The sequence below is a fragment of the Heteronotia binoei genome, chromosome 10 (genome assembly GCF_032191835.1).
Source record: "Heteronotia binoei isolate CCM8104 ecotype False Entrance Well chromosome 10, APGP_CSIRO_Hbin_v1, whole genome shotgun sequence".
In the NCBI taxonomy this organism is placed as follows: Eukaryota; Metazoa; Chordata; class Lepidosauria; order Squamata; family Gekkonidae; genus Heteronotia; species Heteronotia binoei.
The window spans coordinates 5255333-5280815 of record NC_083232.1 but is presented as its reverse complement, the minus strand read 5'-3'; the positions used below and the strand labels follow the sequence as shown (position 1 = coordinate 5280815).

At 49.0% G+C, this 25483-nt stretch overlaps 1 protein-coding gene across 1 annotated transcript in view; it reads right to left on the bottom strand.

Annotated features, from left to right (window-relative positions):
- Nucleotides 1–667: 667 nt before the first annotated feature.
- The window catches only part of MYL3 (myosin light chain 3), a 58202-nt gene continuing 33386 nt past the window's right edge, over nucleotides 668–25483 (bottom strand). Inside the window, exons 3-6 of the mRNA XM_060247937.1 lie at nucleotides 8848–8997; nucleotides 3719–3892; nucleotides 2635–2712; nucleotides 668–712 (exon numbers count right to left, since the gene is read on the bottom strand). Coding sequence (XP_060103920.1) covers nucleotides 684–712; nucleotides 2635–2712; nucleotides 3719–3892; nucleotides 8848–8997 — 431 coding nt within the window. The 3' untranslated portion in view covers nucleotides 668–683. The remainder of the gene's footprint in view (nucleotides 713–2634; nucleotides 2713–3718; nucleotides 3893–8847; nucleotides 8998–25483) is intronic.

The following is a 25483-nucleotide window of genomic DNA, read 5'->3' as shown; positions in this document are numbered from 1 at the left end:
AGCCAAGCCTCTCTTCTTTCTATTGGCTGAGGCTCCTTCCCTTTCCTGGTTCCCTGGGGGGGAAGGAAGGAAAGAGCCAGAGCTTCCTTTGCCCAGTTCCCTGGATCCCATGGGAGAAATACAAGAAAGCACCTTTAAGTCCAACAAATGCTAATGTTTTAAGCATATTTTATTTATAGATTTTTTTAAAAAAAGATCTTTAATTGTGTTTGTCTGTGTCCTTTATACAGTTTATATCTCTGCTACTTAATCTTAAATAGGTACACACACGGCTCTAAAGTCCATCCTCAAAATCTGCCATTTTCTCCAGAGGAGCTGATCTCTGCATTCTGGAGATCAGCAATAATTGGTGGCGGGGGGAGGGGTGGGCGTTCTCCAGGGCCCACCTGGAGGCTGGCAAACCTACTGGCCCAGGATGTGATGTGGGCAGCTTTTTGTCAGCCGACAAAAAGCACTGGAGACTGAGAAGTGGATGATTATTACAGTGAGCCTTTCCTTGAGGGAGATTCCATTCATCTAAATCTGAAAGACTTTTGTTCACTAGATCCGCAATACCCAGCAAGCTCACATCCTATAGCTGCCAGTCAATTGACTGACATCCGCACACAGGATGGGTTAACCGTGTTAGGCAGGATCCCGCCAGGAAAATAGCAGTGCGACGGTTCTGTCAGCCTACCTGGCGTTCAGATGGCCATGATGTGCTTCACAAAAGCTGAAAGGAAAAAGGAAAAAAGCATCATAGGAGAGCCAGTTTGGTGTGGGGGTTAAGTGCGCGGACTCTTATCTGGGAGAACCGGGTTTGATTCCCCCACTCCTCCACTTGCAGCTGCTGGAATGGCCTTGGGTCAGCCATAGCTCTGGCAGAGGTTGTCCTTGAAAGGGCAGCTGCTGTGAGAGCTCTCTCAGCCCCACCCACCTCACAGGCTATCTGTTGTGGGGGGGAGAAAGGTAAAGCAGATTGTGAGCCGCTCTGAGACTCTTCGGAGTGGAGGGTGGGATATAAATCCAATATCTTCATCTACCTCACAGGGTGTCTGTTGTGGGGGGGGGGAAGGGAAAGGAGATTGTGAGCCGCTCTGAGACTCTTCGGAGTGGAGGGCGGGATATAAATCCAATATCTTCATCTACCTCACAGGGTGTCTGTTGTGAGGGGGGGAGGGAAAGGAGATTGTGAGCTGCTCTGAGACTCTTCGGAGTGGAGGGCGGGATATAAATCCAATATCTTCATCTTCCTCACAGGGTGTCTGTTGTGGGGGAGGAAGGGAAAGGAGATTGTGAGCCGCTCTGAGACTCTTCGGAGTGGAGGGCGGGATATAAATCCAATATCTACATCTACCTCACAGGGTGTCTGTTGTGGGGGGGGGGAGGTAAAGGAGATTGTGAGCCGCTCTGAGACTCTTCGGAGTGGAGGGCGGGATATAAATCCAATATCTTCATCTACCTCACAGGGTGTCTGTTGTGGGGGGGGGGGGAAGGTAAAGGAGATTGTGAGCCGCTCGGAGACTCTTTGGAGTGGAGGGCGGGATATAAATCCAACATCTTCATTTACCTCACAGTGTGTCTGTTGTGGGGGGGAGGAAGGGAAAGGAGATTGTGAGCCGCTCTGAGACTCTTCAGAGTGGAGGGCGGGATATAAATCCAATATCTTCATCTTCTAAAAAATCATTTGTACCCCAGTGGCTTATCATTCCAAGAAGGAGGCAGAGCTGCTCGGGATAGGGTTGCCACCTCTGGGTTTGGAAATTCTTGGAGATTTGTGGGTGGAGCCTTGGGGAGGGCAGGATTTGAGGAGGAGAGGGACCTCAGCGGGATACAATTCTATAGATTTCCACCTCCAAAGTGACCATACTTCCAGGGGAATTTATCTCTGTCATCCGGGGATCAGCTGTAATTCTAGATCTCCAGGCCCCACCTGGAAGTTGGCAAACCTAGTAGAGATGGGCCAGAATCTCTCCCCAAGACTTAAACAGATCAGAAGAATCCTGCAGTGTTCTGAGTCCCTCTCCCCATCTTTAAGGGCTGACCATTTTTAACTCAACCGTCCATACCTCAAAGTCCTGATCGGCCATAATCTCTTTACTGAGGGGCCCGCCTGATAAGAACCCTAAGACAGGATCATCCACCCCAGAGGTTATGAGGGCCCCAAATTTACCGTATTCCCAGCCCAACTGCATGTTTTACAGTCCTTACAGGCTGACTAAGTGTACCTGACCTAAGCAAGCTGCATGTCAGAAGGGGGATTCTGTTATGTATTGTGCTGTACTGGGGTCTTGTTGCTTGAGCTTGAGACAGGCACTCCTTGCAAACCAGGATCCTGAAACCTGGAAGAACTAGCCAATCAGGATGCTAAGCATGGAACAACTTGCAACAAAGAGATGCAGATGAAGGAGTCCAGGTCCACCATGAGGAATTTCTATCAGAGGTACATCAAAAATTCCCCACTGGAAACTCTTATCTAAAAAATGCAAGGACCTCAGCAGGATATAAGGCCATAGATTCTGCTTTCTAGAGCAGCCATTTTCTCCAGGGGAGCTGATCTCTGTCATATGGAGATAGACTGAAATTCCAGGGGATCTCCCCATTTGGAGGTTGGCAACCCCACCACCCCACGGTCTTTTGTTTCTAGGTCGAGACCTTCATAGTTGATGCAGCCGTTTGAATCTTCCTGACCAGCCATGAGCTTGTCGACTTCCTCTTCAGTCAGCCGCTCCCCTGGAATGTAAAAGCGGACACATAGAAACATGTCTTCCCCATCTTCCACTATACTTTAATGTATTTTTCTTCTAATGGCAAACTATATGTATGTTACATGTCAAAAGGTAAATTAGTTGGATGGGAAAAACTTCTTAGAAAGAAATGCCCTCTCTTTGGCTCAGGCTTATACAATACAGCAGGGGTGACCAACAGTAGCTCTCCAGATGTGTTTTTTGCCTTCAACTCCCATCAGCCCCAGCCATTGGCCATGCTGGCTGGGGCTGATGGGAGCTGTAGGCAAAAAACATGTCAATCACTCTATTCTAGGGGAGGCCAACGGTAGCTCTCCAGATGGTTTTTGCCTACAACTTCCATCAGCCCCAGCCATTGGCCATGCGGGCTGGGGCTGATGGGAGTTGTAGGCAAAGAACATGTCAATCACTCTATTGCAGGGGTGGCCAACGATAGCTCTCCAGATGTTGTTTGCCTACAACTTCCCATCAGCCCCAGCCATTGGCCATACTGGCTGGGGCTGATGGGAGTTGTAGGCAAAAAAACATGTCAATCACTCTATTGCAGGGATGGCCAATGGTAGCTCTCCAGATCTGGAGCTGGCTGGGGCTGATGGGAGTTGTAGGCAAAAAACATCTGGAGAGCTACCGTTGGCTACCCCTGCCATAGAGTGATTAACAGACATTCTCACATTTTGACATATTACTGTTTTATTGCTTTCTCATGCTCATGCTATCCAATGACAGAATAGTAAAATTAACAAACTGAGCAATCCTTTGGTTTGCTCAGTTTGTTAATTTTACTATTCCGTCATTGGATTTTAAATCTGTACCATTTTGCATTCTAAACCACTGCCTACCAGCTCTATGTAGCCCTGCTCACTGTACCTGATTTCTTGTCTGATGAAGCGCGCTTGGAGCACACGAAAGCTTACGTTCTGAATAAAACTTTGTTGGTTTTAAAGATGCACTTGACTCCTACTTTGCTCTTCCCCGAGTCTGTGTCTGCTTACCGAGAGTGGCCAAAACATGGCGGAGTTCAGCCCCCATGACAGTGCCATTCCCCTCCTTGTCGAAAACCCGCAGGCCTTCCACGAAATCTTCATAGGTCCCCGTGTCTTTGGTCGTGGCGACGTGCTGGAGCATCGGCAGGAAGGTTTCGAAGTCAATCATTTTGCTGTTCATTTCTGCTCAATTCACAGTTGGCAAACGAGAAGGAGGCAAAGAGGCGATCAGTCTGAGGCATTTTAAACTCAGGTTGACAAGATTATGCATGGGATGGAGAAAGTAGAGGAAGAAGTCCTTTTCTCCCTTTCTCACAATACAAGAACTCGTGGGCATTCGATGAAATTGCTGAGCAGTCAGGTTAGAATGGATAAAAGGATGTACTTCTTCACCTGAAGGGTGAATAACATGTGGAATTCACTGCCACAGGAGGTGGTGGCAGCTACAAGCATAGCCAGCTTCAAGAGGGGTTTGGATAAAAATATGGAACAGAGGTCCATCAGTGGCTATTAGCCACAGCATATTATTGGAACTATCTGGGGCAGTGATGCTCTGTATTCTTGGTGCTTGGGGTGGGGTGGGGAGTGGAAGGGCTTCCAGCCCCACTTGCGAACCTCCTTTCTTTTTTTGGTCACTGTGTGACACAGAGTGTTGGACTGGGTGTGCCATTGGCCTGATCCAACAGGGCTTTTCTTATGTTCTTCTGTGACACAGAGTGTTGGACTGGGTGTGCCATGGGCCTGATCCAACATGGCTTCTCTTATGTGACACAGAGTGTTGGACTGGGTGTGCCATTGGCCTGATCCAACATGGCTTCTCTTATGTTCTCACTTGGCATCCTACTTTATCTTGGCATTGAGGATCACAGCAGAGACTTGCCAATAGGTGGCAGAGAAGCAGCAGCAAAAGAGTTGGTTTATATGCCCTGTTTTTCTCTGCCTTAAGGAGTCTCAAAGCAGCTTATGATCACCTTCCCTTCCTCTCCCTACAACAGGCTCCTTGTGAGGCTCTGAGTGAACTGCGACTGGCCCAAGGTCACCCAGAAAACTTCATGCGAAGGAAAAGTGGGGAATCAAACACAGTTCTCCAGCTTAGAGTTTGTCACTATGCCATCCTGAGGATTGGGTGTTTGCCAGTGCTGCTCCCTTCTGGATAAACTGAAAAGAGGAGATGTTTCTGCCCCTCTTTGGAGCCCAGGGTGACATACCGCAAGCAGACAAGGCAATTACCAGTGGTGAAAGGGTTATTGTATGGCCTCAGATTCAGTGGGAACTCACAGGAGCACAGCTCCTGAACCTTTCCGAGAGTTCCACCTGCTCCTGAGAGTTCCACCTCCTTGTCCATTTAGAGGGGTAGGGAACAGTGGCTCTCCAGATGTTTTTTGCCTACAATTCCCATCAGCCCCAGCCATTGGCCAAGCTGGCTGGGGCTGATGGGAGTTGTAGGCAAAAAACATCTGGAGAGCCACTGTTCCCTACCCCTGGAATAGTAGGTGCAGCTGCATAACAATCCCTGGATGAGCTCCACCACCTGTTTTTCTACCAAATGACCCCTGATTCCACTAAAGCCGGCAACTGCCTCCAAGGCAAGATGCCTTCTCCCAACAAAAGAGGTTGTTCTTCTAGAACAGGGGTAGGGAACCTTTAACCCTCAAAGAGCCATCAGGACCCATTTCTCACAGAAAAGAAAACCCTTGGAGCCGCAAAACCCTTTTGACATCTAAAATGAAGATAACAATGCATATATTGTTTTTTACCTTTATGATAGTGTGTCCCCAAATAAAGGGCAGGGTATAAGTCCAATCTTCTCCTCCTCTTCTTCTCTTCTCTTTCTTCTTCTTCTACTACTATTACTGCTACTACTACAATAACAACTACTGCTACCAGGCCTCGGATTCAGTGGGAGCTCACAGGAGCTCAGGTTCTGAACCTTTCTGAGAGTTCCTCCTCCTCCTTCTGAGAGTTCCACCTCCTCCTTCTGAGAGTTCCTCCTCCTTCTGAGAGTTCCTCCTCCTCCTCCTGAGAGTTCCACCTCCTTGTCCATTGAAGAGTAGGTGCAGCTGCATAACAGTCCCTGGATGAGCTCCACCACCTATTTTTCTACAAAATGACCCCTGCACTATACTGTGTTATTTGTCTAACACATAGGCTTTCATCACTTCTTTACAAAGAGAAGAAAACAGTTCAGTCCTCCTCTGTTGCATTCCATACCTGCATAATTGCACCAGAGGTGGACTTGCACATGCCAATTCCTCCTCAGGGAGCGGTAGAAAGGCCAATTGACTACATGCGTCTCAGGCTATTAATAAAATGCATGTGTTTCGGTAGCAATCTTCGTCTGGTCGCCTTCTTATATTCAGAACCACCGCTCTTCCATATTCAATATGGCAGGGGGTGGCCCACGGTAGCTCTTCAGATGTTTTTTTTTTTTTTGCCTAAAACTCCCATCAGCCCCAGCCACATGGCCAATGGCTGGGGCTGATGGGAGTTGTAGGCAAAAAACATCGGGAGAGCCACCATTGGCCACCCCTGCAATACGGCGCAAAAAGGCACAGAATTCTTCCCTTGTGGCACAGATAGGGGTAACCGATGTGCTCCCTGAGGTGTCTGAAGGCGAAGAGAAGTGTTCACCTGATCCTTGGCTGTGCAGTTGGGATGCCGACGAATGGAGACTGTTCAGCCAATTCCTTATTACCTTCTTGGCATGGATAAGGAGGAGCAGGCCTCAGATTCAGCAGGAGCTCAGAGGAGCCCAGCTCCTGAACCTTTCTGACGGTTTCCCCTCCTCCTCCCCACCTCCCTTGTCCGTTGAGTAGTAGGTGTAGCTGCAGAACAATCCCTGGAATGGGAGACTGGGCAGCCAGCCAGACACCAGGGGCTTTGTCACACCCCCAGCCCTCATGAACCCCTGGAGAAACTCACACCGCCCTTTCTCCACTTCTTATGTGATTTTGGGCAGTGGGTAGCTTGCTGGCCTTTTGATTGGGGGGGGGGGGCGGACCAGGAGAGCCCCAGGCGAGCGAGGCCTGCTTGGACTGGCTGGATCTCTAGCCAGCCCAAGCAGGCCTTGCTCACCTGGGGCTCTCCTTTCTTGAATCAGGTTGCTTTTGGCTGGTGTGTGGGGGTGGCATATGCTAATGAGCTCCACCACCTATTTTTCTACGAAATGACCCCTGGGGAGGAGATATGACTGGGCATCTTTTGGCACAGTATTCTGTACAGATAAAGGAAGCCAGAAACAAGTCAGCTGTGTTGACAGCCAGAGATGGTGTTATCTCAAAATCCTGGCATAACACACGCTAAATGTAAATGTGAAATAATATACAGTCCAGCCTGTTAATAAACCTAGTTTTAACTCATATTTAACTCTTCATTTCAGGTCTGTGGGGGCAATTCAAAAAGAATCTGTTGAATCAACTGAGTCTGTTGACTCAGAAAAGCAACAAGGCTGCAGTTTTGATTCATTGTAGACTAGGAAGAAGCAGCTTTGAGTCCAAGAATACATTGGAGACCAGCAATTTCCAGGATACAAGGGTTTGAGAGTCCAAACTGGTCGTCAAAGTGCTACTGGACTTGAATCTAGCCCAGGGATGGCCAAACTGTGGCTCGGGAGCCACATGTGACTCTTTCATACATAATGTGTAGCTCTCCAAGCCCCCACCGCCCTGTTGGCTGGCTTGCAGAATGTATTTAAAGTTTAAGTTGCTTTCTTTCCACCTCTCTCTCCTTCCTTCACCTATCTTCCTTCCTTCCTTCCTTCCTTCCTTCCTTCCTTCCTTCCTTCCTTCCTTCCTTCCTTCCTTCCTTCCTTCCTTCCTTCCTTCCTTCCTCCCTCCCTCCCTTTCCTCCCTCCCTCCATCTCTCCCTCCCTTTCCTCCTTCCTTCCTTCCTCCCTCCCTCTCTCCCTCCCTTTCCTCCTTCCTCCCTTTCCTCCTTCCTCTCCTTCCTTCCTTCTTTCCCTCCCTCCCTTTCCTCCTTCCTTCCTTCCTTCCTTCCTTCCTTCCTTCCTTCCTTCCTTCCTTCCTTCCTTCCTCCCTCCCTCCCTCCTTTCCTTCTTGCAGTTCTGACATTCGTCATCTGACATTTATTCTATGTGGCTCTTACATTAAGCAAGTTTGGCCACTCCTGATCTAGCCCTTCTAGGGCACCATGGCTACCATCTTGAACCTAGGAAACCACACTGGCCTATAGTGCCCAACACTGCTTCACAGTTCCGAATGAAATTTACCAGCCGAACTGTCCAACTGGCAGGTTATGTGTCACCTTACTGTTCAGGCACACCTGCCCATGCTCATGGGCAGTAACACGGTAGAGCTACATTCTACTGGGAGAAATTCTAGAGCCCTGGGGGACGGAGGCATGGCACATTGGCAGAGCATCGCTCTAAATGCAGAAGGTCCCCAGTTCCATCCCCAATATCTTTCACATCACCTACAGCTTGATCCTTATCTGGAGATATTGAGGATGGAACCTTCTGCAGAAGGTTTCCGGTTCCATCCTCAATATCTCCAGGATCCATCCTCAATATCCATCCTCAATATCTCCGGTACCATCCTCAATATCTCCAGGAGATAAGGATCAGGCTGTAGGCGATGTGAAAGTCCTCGGCTTGAAAACCTGGGGAAGTGCTGCCAGTCTGAGAAGACAATTCTAACCTTGATGGACTGATGGTCTGATTCAGTAGAAGGCAGAGGGTCAGTGGCTCAGTAACAGAGTATCTGCTTTGCACATAGAAGGTCCCAAGTTCAACTCCCAGCATCTCCAGTTCAAAACATCTGGGTGACGTGACCTCAGCCTGAGACCTGGAGACCATCTGCCCATCTGAGTAGACAACACAGACTTTGACGGGCCAAAGTTCTGATTCAATAGAAGGCAGCTTCATATGTTCACCACCATACCTCACAAAGAGACAAACTAGAGGGACAAACAGCAATCAAGGTTCATCCAGACCAGGAGATTAGGGAGGATGGTTTCATTTTTTAAAATATTTTTATCAACACTTTTAGTTAACCATTTTCACAGTTGGTTTTGTAAATCTGTTTGCATTGTGTCCACACAACATATGCTTTTTTTCCGTATGTTTTTTATACACCAGTCAAGATCTGCTTTGTGGATTCGTTATTGGGAAAGGATCTCACCTTCTGGTTTCGGCCGGCCAAGAACCTTCAGAACTTCTGCCTGGGTGGGATTCTGCCCACAAGCCCGCAAGACATCACCACACTGCGCATAGCTGATTTTCATCTCGTTCTTTGGAGTCCTGTCAAAGACCTGGAAGACCTCCCTAAAATCTGGGAGGGGGGAGTGAAGAAGAACAAGACCATCTTTAAAATGCTTAGATGATGTGTGATCTGATCAATGTATACCAGTTGCAAACTGTTTCTAGCGGGAGGGACTCAGTTCTAAACTTATTCTACATGTTGGGGATTCATTCACAAAGTGACTTCAAGTTGTGTTCTCCTTCTCCAACATAAAACACAAGAATCTCACACCAGTCAACACTTCCGTATTCAGAAGTAGTCAACTTCCATATTCAAAAGTAGAGTTAGAGGCAACATTGTGGTTGTTTTCACACTCACCTTAATCAGCAGCGACGACCCTCTTCACCGCGCAGGATCTGCGCGGATTTCGCACTAATTGCCGCGGAGCACCCAGAAGAGCCGGAAAGTCCCGGCGCTTTTGCGGCGCAAACGGAAACTGGTTTTTGGCGGTTTCCGTTTGCGCCGCAAAAGCGCCGGGACTTTCCGGCTCTTCTGGGTGCTCCGCGGCAATTAGTGCGAAATCCGTGCAGATCCTGCGCGGTGAAGAGGGTCGTCGCTGCTGATTAAGGTGAGTGCGAAAATGACCCATGAGAAGGATTCAGCTTTTCTGCCCTGTTGTTGGCCCTCCAGAGGAACTGGTTGGCCACTGTGTGAGGCAGGATACTGGACCAGATGGACCACTGGTCTGATCCAGCAGAGCTTATCTGATATTCTTATCAGGGGAAGGCCTTGGCCTCTGAGCTCTGTTGTTGGCTCTCCAGTGGAACTGGTTGGCTGGACTAGGTGGACACTGGACTAGATGGACCACTGGTCTGATCCAGCAGGGCTCTTCTTATGTTCTTATCTGTGCCCTGTTGTTGGCCCTGCAGGGGAATGGGTTGGCCAATATGTGAGACAGAATACTGTACTAGACAGAGAGCCGCTCTGATTCAGCAGGGCTATTGTTGCGTTTTTAGAACAGGGTTCTATTTTACATATCAATTTTAATATTACTAAGTATATTGCAACCTTGCTACGTATTCCTAGATGCAACAGATATCCCTCCAAAGACATCTGTGAATCCCTGCTCAGGTTGATGTATGGCAGAAACCATGGTAACTACAACAACACATCAGGCTTCTCAAGTAGGTTCAATATTGTTCTACAAGACATCTGGGACAAATGGGATGCTGCGGTTGCCATGGCATCTGGAGCACCTCAGCGTCTTCTGGGGAGTTAATTAATCAGGAGATCACATCCCAACTTGGTGCGTTCAAGGGCACAGTTGAGTCTTTGACTCCAGTGTCGCGACCGCAATCCACACAGCATATGCCCCTGTGACAAGTCTGTAAATAACTTGGGTGCGGTCACACGTACCATTAGTGACGACACAGCTCCGTCTGGCTGACGGATTAAATGTGTTCGTTCAGACATGCACATCTGGCAATCGAGTGTCATCCGGGGTCATTCCGACTTGCCGCGGATCAGTGCCGCGTTAATGTGACAGCACATAAAGTCCGGCCCTTTTTCAAAACAGCTGTCATGGGTGCTGGGGACCCTGCAGAAGAAGCTGAGCCTGCAGAAGAAACTGTGCCCCTGCCACCTGCACCAGTGCCCCTGCCTCCTGCTGGAGAAGATCCAAGCCCCCCTGCCTCGCCCTCTCGGGTGGCTCGTGTGCGTGACCGCCTTCGTCAGGACCTCAGGGATTGGAGGAGGATGGCACGCTCACGAGCAAGATGCTCCCTGAGCCCTGAGTTTGGCAAGGATTCTGGCCCTTCTGGAGTGAGGATGCTTGAGTCTCAGCAGGATCCTGGCTGCCTCTCTGAGCCAGCAATTAGCCCAAATGGGCAACAGACAGCAGAGGGCTATATAGCTGTGGGCTTTGGGAGGAGGCTTTGTGGAAGCAACTAGTCACTTACCTGACGTTCTAGCATCTACTTCGGCTTTTGACTTTGGCTTCTGGACCCCCTGACTTCGGCTTTGACTTCTGGACCCCCTGACTTCGGCTTCTGAACCTCTGACCTGCGATACCTGGACTGTGATTTGGTTTTGGCGCCTTGGACCCTCTTTGCTCACCAGCTACAGACCTTGGACTGCCCCTGGACTTTGCCTGACCCGGCCCCAGCCCGTGACAACAGCGGCACAAGATCGGCTTTTTGTTGTTTGGACAGCTCATGCGCGATACTGCCTCTCACCTTTAAAAAAAAAAAAAAAAGCCCCAGCAGACATGCGCATTGCCAGATCATCCGGGAATCTGAGGTGACGCTTCTGCTTCTCCAATCAACACAGGATCGGAGGGGGGGCGGAACATTATCCCACTATTCAGAACAGGAAAAAATTCTTTTTTTTCCAATGTGGAGGATTTCAAGATATCATTATCACTGCCAATTTCTAGGAAAATAATTCCTGGCAGTTCCGTGGTTTGGATCGGCAACGTTAATTCTGGAAACCTTCGCCCTTCCCCCCGCCTCTGAAGAAAGTTTTGATTTCCCAGCTCCAAACAGTTGGGTGCATGTTCAATGGACCCCCTCCCCTCCCAGAAATCACCATCTGATTACACATGCTCCAAGAAATGAGCGTGATAGTATTGGATGTCTGATCGTGCACAACAGAATGAATCGCATTCTTGGATGCTCGTCTGAACTGCCCTGCATCGAATCAATATTCAGCAGTTCAGATTTGAGCGCTACGCACATGCTTTTAATGGTACGTGTGACCCCTTGTGAACCACAGTTTGAGAGCCACTGGTGTATATCCTACTTTAGAGCAGGAATCCCCGGTCTTTTTAACCTTACAGGCACCTTTGGAATTCTAACACTGCATGATGGACACAGCAAAAAAAAAAAAAAAGGCTTCCAGAAATTGGCTACTCAATCGGCTACAAAATGGCTGCTGTAGCTCATTGGCCAATCAGAAGCCTTGCTGGGAAAGAGCCCCACTTGTCTTTCCCCGTTTTCTAAAAACACTTTGGCAGAAGTAGGAAAAATGTTGGTGGGCACTATGGCACTTACGGGCAGCCTATCAGGAAACCCTGGTTTAGACAGCAATATGAGCAAAATGGAGAAACAGATGGATCCCTGACTGCAGGAGCTCACCACTGTTAACACAGGGAGAGAAGGAAGAACATATGGAGGAAAGGGAAACATGAGAAGGAGGAATGCCAGTTAATACAGTCACTTGTGTTTATAAAAAAGCCAAACACAAAGCCTTTATTTTTGAACAAAAATCCAAATTGTTCCCAACCAGCTTCTAACCCTTCTGTTTTGTTCTGGCTTTCAAAGTCTGATGAACTCGTTATCAGATATGCTTGCATTCCCGCTCCTCTGTTCTTCCTGGAAGGGGGTAGGGCAGAATGGCCACTATTCGGTCAAAGAGGTTGTCGTGTCATTTTTTGTAACCCATCGACAATCAGGAGTTACCAGAAAGCCCCTCTCCTTGTTGGCCTTGGAGGTTCTCCAGATCAGAGAGACAACCCTATGAGTGAAAAGGAAATGCATTAAGCCCTACTAATTAAATTACTTTGGGGTCCTGAGGGTCAGATGAAGCAACTCCATGGTTCCCACTGTGTGGTTTGTGTGTCATGGAGTTGACTTATTTATTTGTATAGTTGAATAGTTAGCCGTTGTCCGGTGGGGCATTGCCTACCAATGAAAATTACCTTGAGTACAGGTTCCAGAAGAATGTTAATGGGAATAATCATTATAATACAGTCTCAAGCAGTTTCTCAAGGCCACAATGATGATCATTGAGAAAAATGTGGGGCACTTTCCTTCAAGAAATGCTGCCAACTACCAAATTAAAATCCAGGACCTTCTTCAACCCGGAGTCACACTGTGGTGGGTATTGTCTGTTTGCTTTGGGTTGGAAAATCCCTGGTGTTTTGGGGGTGGAACCTGTGGACGGTGGGGTTTAGGGAGGGGAGAGGAAAGTCCACAGCAGGATATGGTGCCATAGAATCCATCCATCAGGGAATCCATTTTCTCCAGAGGAACTGATCTTGGTTGGCTAGAGAGCAACTGTAACAGCAGGAGATCTCCAGGTACCAGGTGCAATCCTGATTTGTGGGTTTAGGCTTGCCAGGTCCAATTCAAGAAATATCTGGGGACTTTGGGGCTGGAGCCAGGAGACTCTGGGGGTGGATCCAGAAGCAAGGTTGTGGCAAGCATCATTGAACTCTGGCTATCACATTTAACATGACTGCACACCTTTTAAATGCCTCCCCCCATTGGAAATAATGAAGTATTGGGACATAAGAACATAAGAGAAGCCATGATGGATCAGGCCGATGGTCCATCCAGTCCAACACTCTGTGTCAAACAGAGGTCAAAAAAACAAGGTGACATCAGGAGGTCCATCAGTGGGGCCAGGAGACTAGGAGTCCTTCCACTGTGCCGCCCCCCAAGCACCAAGAATACAGAGCACCACTGCCCCAGACAGAGTTCCAACAGTATGCTGCGGCTAATAGCCTCTGATGGACCTCTGCTCCATATGTTTATCCAGTCCCCTCTTAAAGCTGGCAATGCTTGTAGCCGCTGCCACCTCCTGTGGCAGTGAATTCTAGGTGTTAATCGCCCTTTGGGCGAAGAAGCACTTCCTTTTATCCATTCTAACCCAACTGCTCAGCAATCTTCGTTTGGGGCTCATAGAACTGGACCTCCTGGTCCCATCATTTTGAAACCTGGAGACTCTTTTGAGGAGAGGCATCGATGCTGTGCTGCGAATTTGGCGCCTCTACCTCAAAAAACAGCGCCCCCCCTCCAGAGCCCAGATACCGATGAATCAATTCTCCATTATACCCTATGGGAATTGGTCTCCACAGGGAATAATGAAGTGCCCAGCAGACATTTCCATTCCCCCACCCCACTTTCTGATGACCCTGAGGGGGGGGGGCTCAAAAAGGGGGTATCCCCTGCCCCCACCTGGGGATTGGCAACCCTATGCGGGGTGAATCCAGAAGGGACACTTTGCTAAATTAGACTTAAAGGATTTTGTCTAACAACCGTCTCACTGGAGCAATTCAGGCAGACCCGTGCCTCTTACTTAGTGGCACCTATTCTAAAAACCCAGAACTGGGTGGTCCAGGCTCCTCAGATTTCACGAAATCTCCAAAGCTAAGCAGGGTAAGCCCTGATTAGTGTTCGGATGGGAGACCGCCAGGGAAGCCCAGCCACACAGAGGCAAGCAGTGGCAAGCCACCTTTGAAAGTCTCTTGCCTTGACATGGATGGTCCAGGCTAACCCGATCTCATAAGATCTCAGAAGCGAAGCAAGGTTGACCTGGTGGGTACTTGGATGGGAGACCACCAAGGAAGTCCAGGGAAGTCCAGCCACCCAGAGGCAAGCAGTGGCAAGCCACCTTTGAAAGTCTCTTGCTTTGACGTGGATGGTCCAGGCTAACCTGATCTCGTAAGATCTCAGAAGTGAAGCAAGGTTGACCTGGTGGGTACTTGGATGGGGGACCACCAGGGAAGTCCAGCCACCCAGAGGCAAGCAGTGGCAAGCCACCTTTGAAAGTCTCTTGCTTTGACGTGGATGGTCCAGGCTAACCCGATCTCGTAAGATCTCAGAAGCGAAGCAAGGTTGACCTGGTGGGTACTTGGATGGGAGACCACCAAGGAAGTCCAGGGAAGTCCAGCCACCCAGAGGCAAGCAGTGGCAAGCCACCTTTGAAAGTCTCTTGCCTTGACGTGGACGGTCCAAGCTAACCCGATCTCATAAGATCTCAGAAGCGAAGCAAGGTTGACCTGGTGGGTACTTGGATGGGAACCCACCAAAGAAGTCCAGAGTTGCTGTTCAAGGCAGGCAAAAGCAAACTACTTTTTGTCTCTTAGTATGAGAGTTCTGTTGGATCACCATAAATTAGCTGTGAGTCCAGGGCTTTTTTTTTTTTGTAGCAGGAACTCCTTTGCACAATAGGCCACATCCCCTTGATGTAGCCAATCCTCCAAGAGCTGACAGTAGCCTCGGTAAGAAGAGCCCTGTAAGCTCTTGGAGGATTGGCCACATTGGGGTGTGTGGCTTAATATGCAAAGGAGTTCCTGTTACAAAAAAAAAGCCCTGTGACTTTATAGCGCTTTATACCCACTCTTTCTTCTAACAAATGAAAGACATTTGTGATGTCAGAGCTGATTCCTAGCACAAAGAAACTACGGCTGTAAGCTTATTCGAAGTATGAGCTCTCGTGCGCATGCGCATTTCTTCAGCTCATACCTTCGATACACCTTTCTTGGTCTTAAAGGTGCCACTGGACTCAAAATAAGAACATAAGAGAAGCCCTGTTGGATCAGGCCGGTGGCCCCTCCAGTCCAGCACTCTGTGTCACATAAGAACATAAGAGAAGCCCTGTTGGATCAGGCCAGTGGCCCCTCCAGTCCAACACTCTGTGTCACCTAAGAACATAAGAGAAGCCCTGTTGGATCAGGCCAGTGGCCCATCCAGTCCAACACTCTGTGTCACATAAGGACATAAGAGAAGCCCTGCTGGATCAGGCCAGTGGCCCCTCCAGTCCAGCACTCTGTGTCACATAAGAACATAAGAGAAGCCCTGTTGGATCAGGCCAGTGGCCCATCCAGTCCAACACTCTGTGTCACATAAGAACATAAGAGAAGCCCTGTTGGATCAGGCCAGTGGCCCATCCAGTCCAGCACTCTGTGTCACATAAGAACATAAGAGAAGCCCTGTTGGATCAGGCCAGTGGCCCATCCAGTCCAACACTCTGTGTCACATAAGGACATAAGAGAAGCCCTGTTGGATCAGGCCAGTGGCCCCTCCAGTCCAGCACTCTGTGTCACATAAGAACATAAGAGAAGCCCTGTTGGATCAGGCCAGTGGCCCATCCAGTCCAACACTCTGTGTCACATAAGAACATAAGAGAAGCCCTGTTGGATCAGGCCAGTGGCCCATCCAGTCCAACACTCTGTGTCACATAAGGACATAAGAGAAGCCCTGTTGGATCAGGCCAGTGGCCCCTCCAGTCCAGCACTCTGTGTCACATAAGAACATAAGAGAAGCCCTGTTGGATCAGGCCAGTGGCCCATCCAGTCCAACACTCTGTGTCACCTAAGAACATAAGAGAAGCCATGTTGGATCAGGCCAATGGCCCATCCAGTCCAACACTCTGTGTCACAGAAGAACATAAGAGAATCCATGTTGGATCAGGCCAGTGGCCCCTCCAGTCCAACACTCTGTGTCACACAGTATACACACAAACACACTCTGTGGCTAATAGCCACTGATGGACCTCTGCTCCATATGTTTATCCAATCCCCTCTTAAAGCTGGCTATGCTTGTAGGTGCCACCACCTCCTGTGGCAGTGAATTCCACATGTTAATCACCCTTTGGGTGAAGAAGGACTTCCTTTTATCCATTTTAACCTGACTGCTCAGCAATTTCAATGAATGCCCACGAGTTTTTGTATTGTGAGAAAGGAAGAAAAGGACTTCTTCCTCTACTTTCTCCATCCCAGGCATAATCTTATCAACCTCCATCATGTCACCCCACAGTCGACGTTTCTCCGAGTGAAAGAGCCCCAAGCGTTTCAACCTTTCTTCATAGGGAAAGTGCTCCAGCCCTTTAATCATTCTAGTTGCCCTTCTCTGGACTTTCTCCAATGCTATAATATCCTTTTTGAGGTGCGGCGACCAGAACTGCACACAGTACTCCAAATGAGACCGCACCATCGATTTCTACAGAGGTGTTATGATACTGGCTGATTTGTTTCCAGTTCCCTTCCTAATCATTCCCAGCGTGGCGTTGGCCTTTTTAAAATCTGTTCTACTGCTTCATCCTGGGCTGCCCACCTGGATTTATGGCTCTGAGCAATTTCAAAACGTGGAAAGAGTCCTGCAGCCAGAATACCCTGGGGAAATATTTCGGGTGGTGGTGGAAAGCATCGTCAAGTTGCAGCCAGTTGGCGGTGAACCCCCTGCGGCTTTCAACGTAAGAGATGAGCAGAGATGGTTCCTCGTTGCCTGCCTCTTCCTAGTGACTCTGGCCTTCCTTGGTGGCCAAACATTGACCAGGCGAACCCTACTTAGTTTCCAAGATCTGAAAAGATCAAGCTAGCAGGGCTTAGTGTTGCCAAGTCCAATTTAAGAAATATCTGAGGAATTTGGGGGGTGGAGCCTGGAGACATTGGGGTGGAGCCAAGATCAAGGGTGTGACAAGCATCATTGAACTCCAAAGGGCGTTCTGGCCCTCACATTTAAAGGGACGGCACACCTTTTCAATGCCTTCCTTCCGTAGGAAATAATGAAGGATAGGGGCACCTTCTTTTGGGGCTCATAGAATTGGACCCCCTGGTCCAATCGTTTTGAAACTTGGGGGATATTTTGGGGAGAGGCACTAGATGCTGTACTGAAAATTGGGGGCCTCTACCTCAAACAATAGCCCCCACAGAACCCCAGATACTTGTGGATCCATTCTCTATTATTTTCTATGGGAATACATCTCCATAGGGAATAATAAAGTTCCCAGCAGAAATTTCCCTCCCCTCCCCATGCTTTCTGACGACCCTGAAGCGGGGGGAGGGTCTCCAAACCGGGGGATCCCCTGCCCCCACCTGGGGATTGGCAACCCTACTGGGGCTGTCTAGAGATTAGGCTTCCCAATCCCCAGGTCCCAAAGGGGGATCCCCCAGTTTTACAGGCTTCCCCCCTCCCCCAGCCAGCTGGCCGGCAGGGCAAGCCCCGCCCCCACAGCCATCATGCACCTCCATGAACGATTTCCATAGGGAATGATGGGGAATTGACCTGCTGGTATCAGGGGCTCTGGGGAGAGCTGTTTTTTGAGATAGAGGCACCAAATTTTCAGTATAGCATCTAGTGCCTCTCCCCAAAATACCTCCCAAGTTTCAAAAAGATTGGACCAGGGGATCCAATTCTATGAGCCCCAAAAGAAGGTGCCCCTATCCTTCATTATTTCCTATGGAAGGAAGGCATTTAAAAAGATGCGCAGTCCCTTGAAATGTGATGGCCAGAACTCCCTTGGAGTTCAATCATGCTTGCCACACCCTTGCTCTTGGCTCCGCCCCAATGTCTCCTGGCTCCACCCCCAAAGTCCCCAGATATTTCTTGAATGGGACTTGGCAACCCTACTAGAGATATTTCTACCCCCCACCCCACCCCACCCCGAATCTTTGATCTTCCCATGAAAACCAGGAATTATCTGGGGCCTCCCAGCTGCTTGCCTAACCTCTGTTGCCCCCTTTTATTTCCCCTCCATTGTCCGCAAAGCAACCCATGAACTCGAGGTCTGTTATTTTGCAACTGGGAACGTGATGACCAAGACAGAAGCAGCTTCCAGGACAGCAGCTGAACAAACAGGGGGGGCCTTTGGCTTTCCTCTGGCCTATCATTATCGAAAAACCTCGTCAGCAGGATCCACGTTGCCGTTGGGTTTTTGGTGGCAGCTGTCAGGACGAGGCCTGGCTTCATTCTTCTGCCGCAGACAGTGGGCTGATGTTGTGGTGAGAGCGGCTTGGAAGGCGAGAGGAGTCAAAAAGGGCTCTGTGACTCTGAAGGCAATTTGCCTGCATCCAATTCCGCAGAGGCCCGGTTTGGGGACTCTGCCTTAAACATAATCGTTGTAAGTTTAGTGCCATAATGCAGTGTACCAAGCAGTGGAGAACAACATCAAACTAACTAAATGTTGGGAAACTCTTGAGAAAGCTGTCCATGCTTGGAGGGCTTTTTTTCCCCTTGCGTTCCTCAGCCTTTCTTGGGTCTCGAATGCAAAATTTGAGCCTGAAATTTCATCTGAGACAATATTCAGGAAACCCCTGAGAAAATTGACCACACTGGAGGACTTCTTTTTTCTTTTTGCATTCCACAGCCTTTCTTGGATCTTGCATGCAAAATTCGAGCTCAAAATTTCATCTGAGACAATATTCAGGGTAACTCTAGCACTAGGTCTCACTTCGTTGCCAGCTTCGAGGTGGGGAATTGCTGAACATTTGGCGGTGAGAGGCAGCGTTTGGGGAGGGGAGCACACTCAGCGAGGTATAATGCAGGGTTGCTAACCTCCAGGTGTAAACTGGTGATCTTCTGGGATTACAGTGGATTTCTAGATTACATAAATCACCTCTTTCTTCCTCTCTCTCTCTCTCTCTCTTTCTCTCTCTCTTTCTCTCTCTCTTTCTCTCTCTCTTTCTCTCTTCCTTCCTTCCTTCCTTCCTTCCTTCCTTCCTTCCTTCCTTCCTTCCTTCCTTCCTTCCTTCCTTCCTTCCTTCCTTCCTTCCTTCCTTCCTTCCTTCCTTCCTTCCACTTCTCTTCGAAGAAATGGCTGCTTTGGAAGGTTGATTGCATGGTGTTATACCCAACCAAGCTCTCTCCCCTTTCTAAACTTCCAGGCTCCACCCTCAAATCTTCTGGTATTTCCTACTGTGTTCAATGTCAAAATATATATAATTTGCCTTGGAAGCGCAGAAGCTTTTTCACAGTATCCTCAGTCCTCCTCATTTCCTGGTTAAGGAAAAAATGCTGTTCAAACAAAATTACAAAGATGACCTGATTCCAATGGTAACAAGACAAAGAGTTTTTACTTACAAAAATAGAAGCAGATTTTACATGATATATTCCCATAGGTACATTTAACTTCCTGCAAACAGAATTAACCTCGAAAAGGTTAACTCGCTGCAGCATTAAACGCAGGTAAGAGAGAAGAGCTGCATCCCATATAAGATAAAGCAGAAGGCAAGTGGGGGCCAAAGAGGTCCATCATCTAGCCAACTGCCAATTGGACTTGGGGCAAGATGGAGAATTCTTTACCCCTTTCCCTTCCAGATCCTCTTACAATAGACAACATTTCTGAACCTGAAGGTGGCAACCTTAGAAGGCCGTAGAGTCCACCCTCCATAGCAACGATTTTCTGTTTTCTAGGGGAACTGATCCCTGCCACCTGGAGATTAGCTGTCATTCGGCGGGGGTGTGTGTGTGTGGTCTGTAGGCCCTACTTGGAGGTTGGCAACTTTAGGTCTTGTCAATGTTGCCCTAAGCATGGAGTATCTGTTCTAGGGTGGGGATCTCATTCAACTGTTGTGTGTCAAGCCCACACAACAGATCCGCCACATGCTGCGCTCGGCCAAAGATATGAGAGATCCACTTTCAACCCCTGGAGTCTACAAAATACCCTGCTCCTGTGGTGCAGTCTACATTGGCACTCTCTCTCTCTCTCGGCTTGGCTTCGCGAACGAAGATTTAAGAAGGGTGCAATAATCCACGTCTGCTGCAGGCTTGCTACCCAATGCAGTATCAACGCCCGTCTCACCGAACACAAGACACACTGTCGCTTGTTTCAGCCAGAAAAATCAGCTGTAGCTGAACATGCACTTCAAGGAGACCACGTCATCCACTTTGAAAGAACTGAAGTCCTTTCTACGGTCTCACATTATCATACCCGCCTGAACAGAGAAGCTATTGAGATTTACAAACACCAGCACAATTTTAACAGAAAGGAAGAAGGCATTTTCATCCACCAATCTTGGTACCCAGCTCTGCAAAACACCCTACAGACTATAAATTGCAAAAAGTCTCAGAACAACCAGCAAATTCCACAGAACAATCAGCACAGTCAACAACCATCTTCCTTATCTTCAAACCCCTTCCAACCCTCCCAGCAATTAACACAGAACAATGGTCACATTCAACAGCCAGTTTCCTTATCACTACCCTTCCAGGAAGCCCCACCAAACAATGGGCACATCCACAAACCAATTGCCCTTTCATCACACCCCCTCCAGCCTAGAAATAGCAGCTCTCCAGCAGCCCTGGCCCCACTCAATGCACAGCAGCCAAGAAGGTCAGAGCGCCTGCTCCGGCTGCAATGCCACTGCGGATGTTCTCCGCAGCTGAGAACGAAACATCTGGAAGGAAAACTTTCTCCAGTAGAACACGGCACTTGATCCCGAAAGATTCTACAAACCCTAATCATCCAACTCTGTTTTCACTGGTTGAAGTGGGGTGAGGTGGATTTCTGAATCTTGAACTACGCGGTTGGCACTGAAGAGAACCTGAAAATACTCTGACCACTGGTTCAGTATGGATGCCTTGTCTGTGAGGAGCACTTGGCCGCCTGCACTACGCAAGGGACTCTGAGCCTGATATGATGGGCCATATACTGCCTTCAGGGCTTCGTAGAACCCTCTTAAATCACCAGTGTCTGCACACAGCTGGGTTCTCTCTGCAAGCTTGGTCCACCACTCGTTCTGAATGTCTCGAAGCTTGCGCTGGAGGTTGCTACATGCAGCGCGAAAGATTGCTTTTTTCCCGGGACAGGAGGGCTGAGCAAGATGTGCTTGGTAGGCAAATCTCTTTTTCGCTAGTAATTCTTGGATCTCTTGATTGTTCTCGTCAAACCAGTCCTTGTTCTTCCTTGTGGAGAACCCGAGGACTTCTTCAGAGATCAACAGGATGGTAGTTTTTAGGTGTTCCCAGAGTGCTTCTGGAGAAGGGTCTTTGGGGCAACTGGGTCCTCAATTCTTGACTGGAGTTTTGCCTGGAAGGCAGCTTTAACTTCGGCTGACTGAAGGCTGCCAACCTGAAGCTTCCTCCGAGGGATACCTCCTCTCCTGGGTGTGGTTTTAAAGTGAAGACGGAGATTGCAGCGTACAAGACGAAGATCCATATGACATTCCGCACTGGGCATTACTCGGGTGTGTAAGACATCTCGAAGGTCTCTCTGGCGCACCAGAATGTAGTCGATAAGGTGTCAGTGCTTGGACCGTGGGTGCATCCAGGTTGTCTTCAGGCTGTTCTTCTGCTGAAAGATAGTGTTGGTGATGGTGAGCTGGTGCTCCGTGCAGAATTCTAGCAGGAGGCGCCCGTTCTCATTGCAGTTGCCAATGCCGTGTTTGCCAAGTACTCCTTTCCAGGCTTCCGAGTCTTTACCTACTCTGGCATTGAAGTCACCAAGGATGATCACCTTGTCCTCTGTAGGGGTCTTCCGTACGAGGTTGCGTAGATCAGCATAGAACTTGTTCTTTTCTGCAGGATCTGCTTGAAGGGTTGGGGCATACACACTGAAGAGTGTTGCATGCTGCTTGTTTTGAAGTGGGAGAAACCTATGCCCTCAAATAACAGACTCTTATTTATTGCACTTCACACCCAAGATACTTAAGGACATGGACGTCAATCTGCTATTCTTCATTGTTGTTTCAACCCAGCCAGCGCAAACTAACAATCACCAGACCGCAAATTGTGATTCTTTTAATCTGCTAAAAAAAAACATTTCCATGGTTTTGCAGACTAACTCACTGCTCGCTTTCTCTATATTTAGGACTGCTCGCCATTCCATACTATTTTCTGGCAAAGTGTGCTTCTAGCACATGAAAACTTTCATTCAGAACAAAACTTGGTTGGTCTTAAAGGTGCCACTTGACTCTTGCTTTGCTCTACTGCTTCAAACCAACAAGGGGTCACGGGCTGGGGCCGGGTCAGGCAAAGTCCAGGGGCAGTCCAAGTTCTGTAGCTGGTGAGCAAAGAGGGTCCAAGGCGCCAAAACCAAATCACAGTCCAGGTATCGCAGGTCAGAGGTTCAGAAGCCGAAGTCAGGGGGTCCAGAAGCCAAAGTCAAAAGCCGAAGTGGATGCTAGAACATCAGGTAAGTGACTAGTTGCTTCCACAAAGCCTCCTCCCAAAGCCCACAGCTATATAGCCCTCTGCTGTCTGTTGCCCATTTGGGCTAATTGCTGGCTCAGAGAGGCAGCCAGGATCCTGCTGAGACTCAAGCATCCTCACTCCTAGAAGGGCCAGAATCCTTTCAAAACTCAGGGCTCAGGGAGCGTCTTGCTTGTGAGCGTGCCGCCCTCCTCCGATCCCTGAGGTCCTGCCGGAGGCGGTCACGCACACGAGCCACCCGAGAGGGTGAGGCAGGGGGGCTTGGATCTTCTCCAGCAGGAGGCAGGGGCACTGGTGCAGGTGGCAGGGGCACAGTTTCTTCTGCAGGCTCAGCTTCTTCTGCAGGGTCCCCAGTACCCATGACACAAGGCTGCCCGCCTGGATGTACTCACTGAAGTGTGTTGAATGTAGCTTGAAAGTGCGCTGTTTGGCATGTAGGAAAGTGTGGTGAAGTATCAATTAGTTTGGTCCTCAGACACCTAGCTTCAAGAATGCTACAGGGAGCTCTCTCACATCCACTTGTGTGTCCCAATGACATGTATGTCATGGCCAGGATTTTTTGTTGTGTCGGATCACATGCTCCACAGGAACATGAGCAGGTAAACGGTGTTTGGGGTTCCTGTAGCTCAGAACTGTAGCAACTCGAGCTGCGTTCCAACCTGCTTTTTGTTCTGGCTCCCCCTTCTAGGAGAACATGCATGCTGGATTTCGATACCGTATTGAAGAAATTAAATCAAAAGAGTTTCTGGCTCAACATGAGGAAGAACTTTCTGACCGTTAGAGCGGTTCCTCAGTGGAACAGGCTTCCTCCTCGGGAGGTGGTGGGCTCTCCTTCCTTGGAGGTTTTTTAACAGAGGCTAGATGGCCATCTGACAGCAATGAAGATCCTGTGAATTTAGGGGGTGGTATTTGTGAATTTACTGCATTGTGCAGGAGGTTGGACTAGATGACCCTGGGGATCCCTTCCAACTCAGGAGGCGGTGGGCTCTCCTTCCTTGGAGGTTTTTAAACAGAGGCTAGATGGCCATCTGACAGCAATGAAGAGCCTGTGAATTTAGGGGGAGGTGTTTGTGAGTTTCCTGCATTGTGCAGAGGGTTGGATTAGATGACCCTGGAGGTCCCTTTCAACTCTAGGATTCTATGATATGATCACCATCTTCAAGTACTTGAAGGGCTGTCCTAGAGAGGATGTGGAATTGTTTTCTGTGGCCCCAGAAGGCAGGACCAGAACCAATGGGTTGAAATTAAATCAAAAGAGTTTCTGGCTCAACATTGGGATGAACTTCCTGATGGTTAGAGCGATTTCTCAGTGGAACAGGCTTCCTCGGGAGGTGGTGGGCTCTCCTTCCTTGGAGGTTTTTCAACAGAGGCTAGATGGCCCTCTGACAGCAATGAAGATTCTGTGAATTTAGGGGGAGGTGTTTGTGAGTTTCCTGCATTGTGCAGGGGGTTGGACTAGATGACCCTAGGGGTCCCTTCCAACTCTACGATTCTAGGATTCTATGAAATGACAAGCTCTGCCTTTAGCACTGGAGACCTCGAAGGGGCACATGAACAGCCATGAGCACAAGTGGCAGAAAGGAGGCCCACTTGGGAAACTGACTGTGCAACATGAAATGGGCTCCTTGGTGTTAGTTTCTCTGCCAAGTAAAAACATTGGTCCTGATGTCTGCTTCTGTGGGGGTTGGAGGCGAGCCAGAGAGCGGAATCTTTCCCGGGAGGAATTCTGTATCTGCAATAGATCAGTTCCTAATTTTACTACAGGGGAAAGAAAAAAAAATTCCCAAGCCGAATGTTTGCAATATAAGGAAAGAACATATGGAAAAGCGAAGTCTTATTATTTTGGCTGTCGCATGTGGGCGAGGGCAGCTGTGCGGAACGAGGGAGGGGGAGTCGGCGGTGCAATTGCGTGGCAAATGTGCCCTACGTGCACCCGGTGTGACTATGAAAACATTGCGGCTTCTTGCGACGCCACTCAAATTTGAAAATCACTCATGTTGGGAGGAGCCTGTGGCATAATCCCCGCCAGCTCAATCCCTCTGTTATTTTGGGTGCTCACGCCACCTCCTCTCTTTACTGTGGAGGGCTGCCAGCCTGCAGGTGGGACCTGGGGATCCCCTGGAATTATCGAGAGCCAGTTTGGTGTAATGGTTAAGTGTGCAGACTCTTATCTAGGAGAACCGGGTTTGATTCCCCACTCCTCCACTTGCACCTGCTAGCATGGCCTTGGGTCAGCCATAGCTCTGGCAGAGGTTGTCCTTGAAAGAGCAGCTGCTGTGAGAGCCCTCTCAGCCCCATCCACCTCACAGGGTGTCTGTTGTGGCAGAGGAAGGGAAAGGAGATTGTGAGCCCCTCTGAGACTCTTCGAAGTGGAGGGCGGGATATAAATCCAATAACTTCATCTACCTCACAGGGTGTCTGTTGTGGGGGGGAGGAAGGTAAAGGAGATTGTGAGCCGCTCTGAAACTCTTCGGAGTGGAGGGCGGGATATAAATCCAGTATCTTCTCCTACCTCACAGGGTATCTGTTGTGTGGGGGGAGGAAGGTAAAGGAGATTGTGAGCCGCTCTGAGACTCTTTGGAGTGGAGGGCGGGATATAAATCCAATATCTTCATCTACCTCATAGGGTGTCTATTGTGGGGGAGGAAGGTAAAGGAGATTGTGAGCCGCTCTGAGACTCTTCGGAGTGGAGGGCGGGATATAAATCCAATATCTTCATCTACCTCACAGGGTGTCTGTTGTGGGGGGAGGAAGGGAAAGGAGATTGTGAGCCGCTCTGAGACTCTTCGGAGTGGAGGGCGGGATATAAATCCAATATCTTCATCTACCTCACAGGGTGTCTGTTGTGGGGGGGAGGAAGGTAAAGGAAATTGTGAGCCGCTCTGAAACTCTTCAGAGTGGAGGGCAGGATATCAATCCAATAT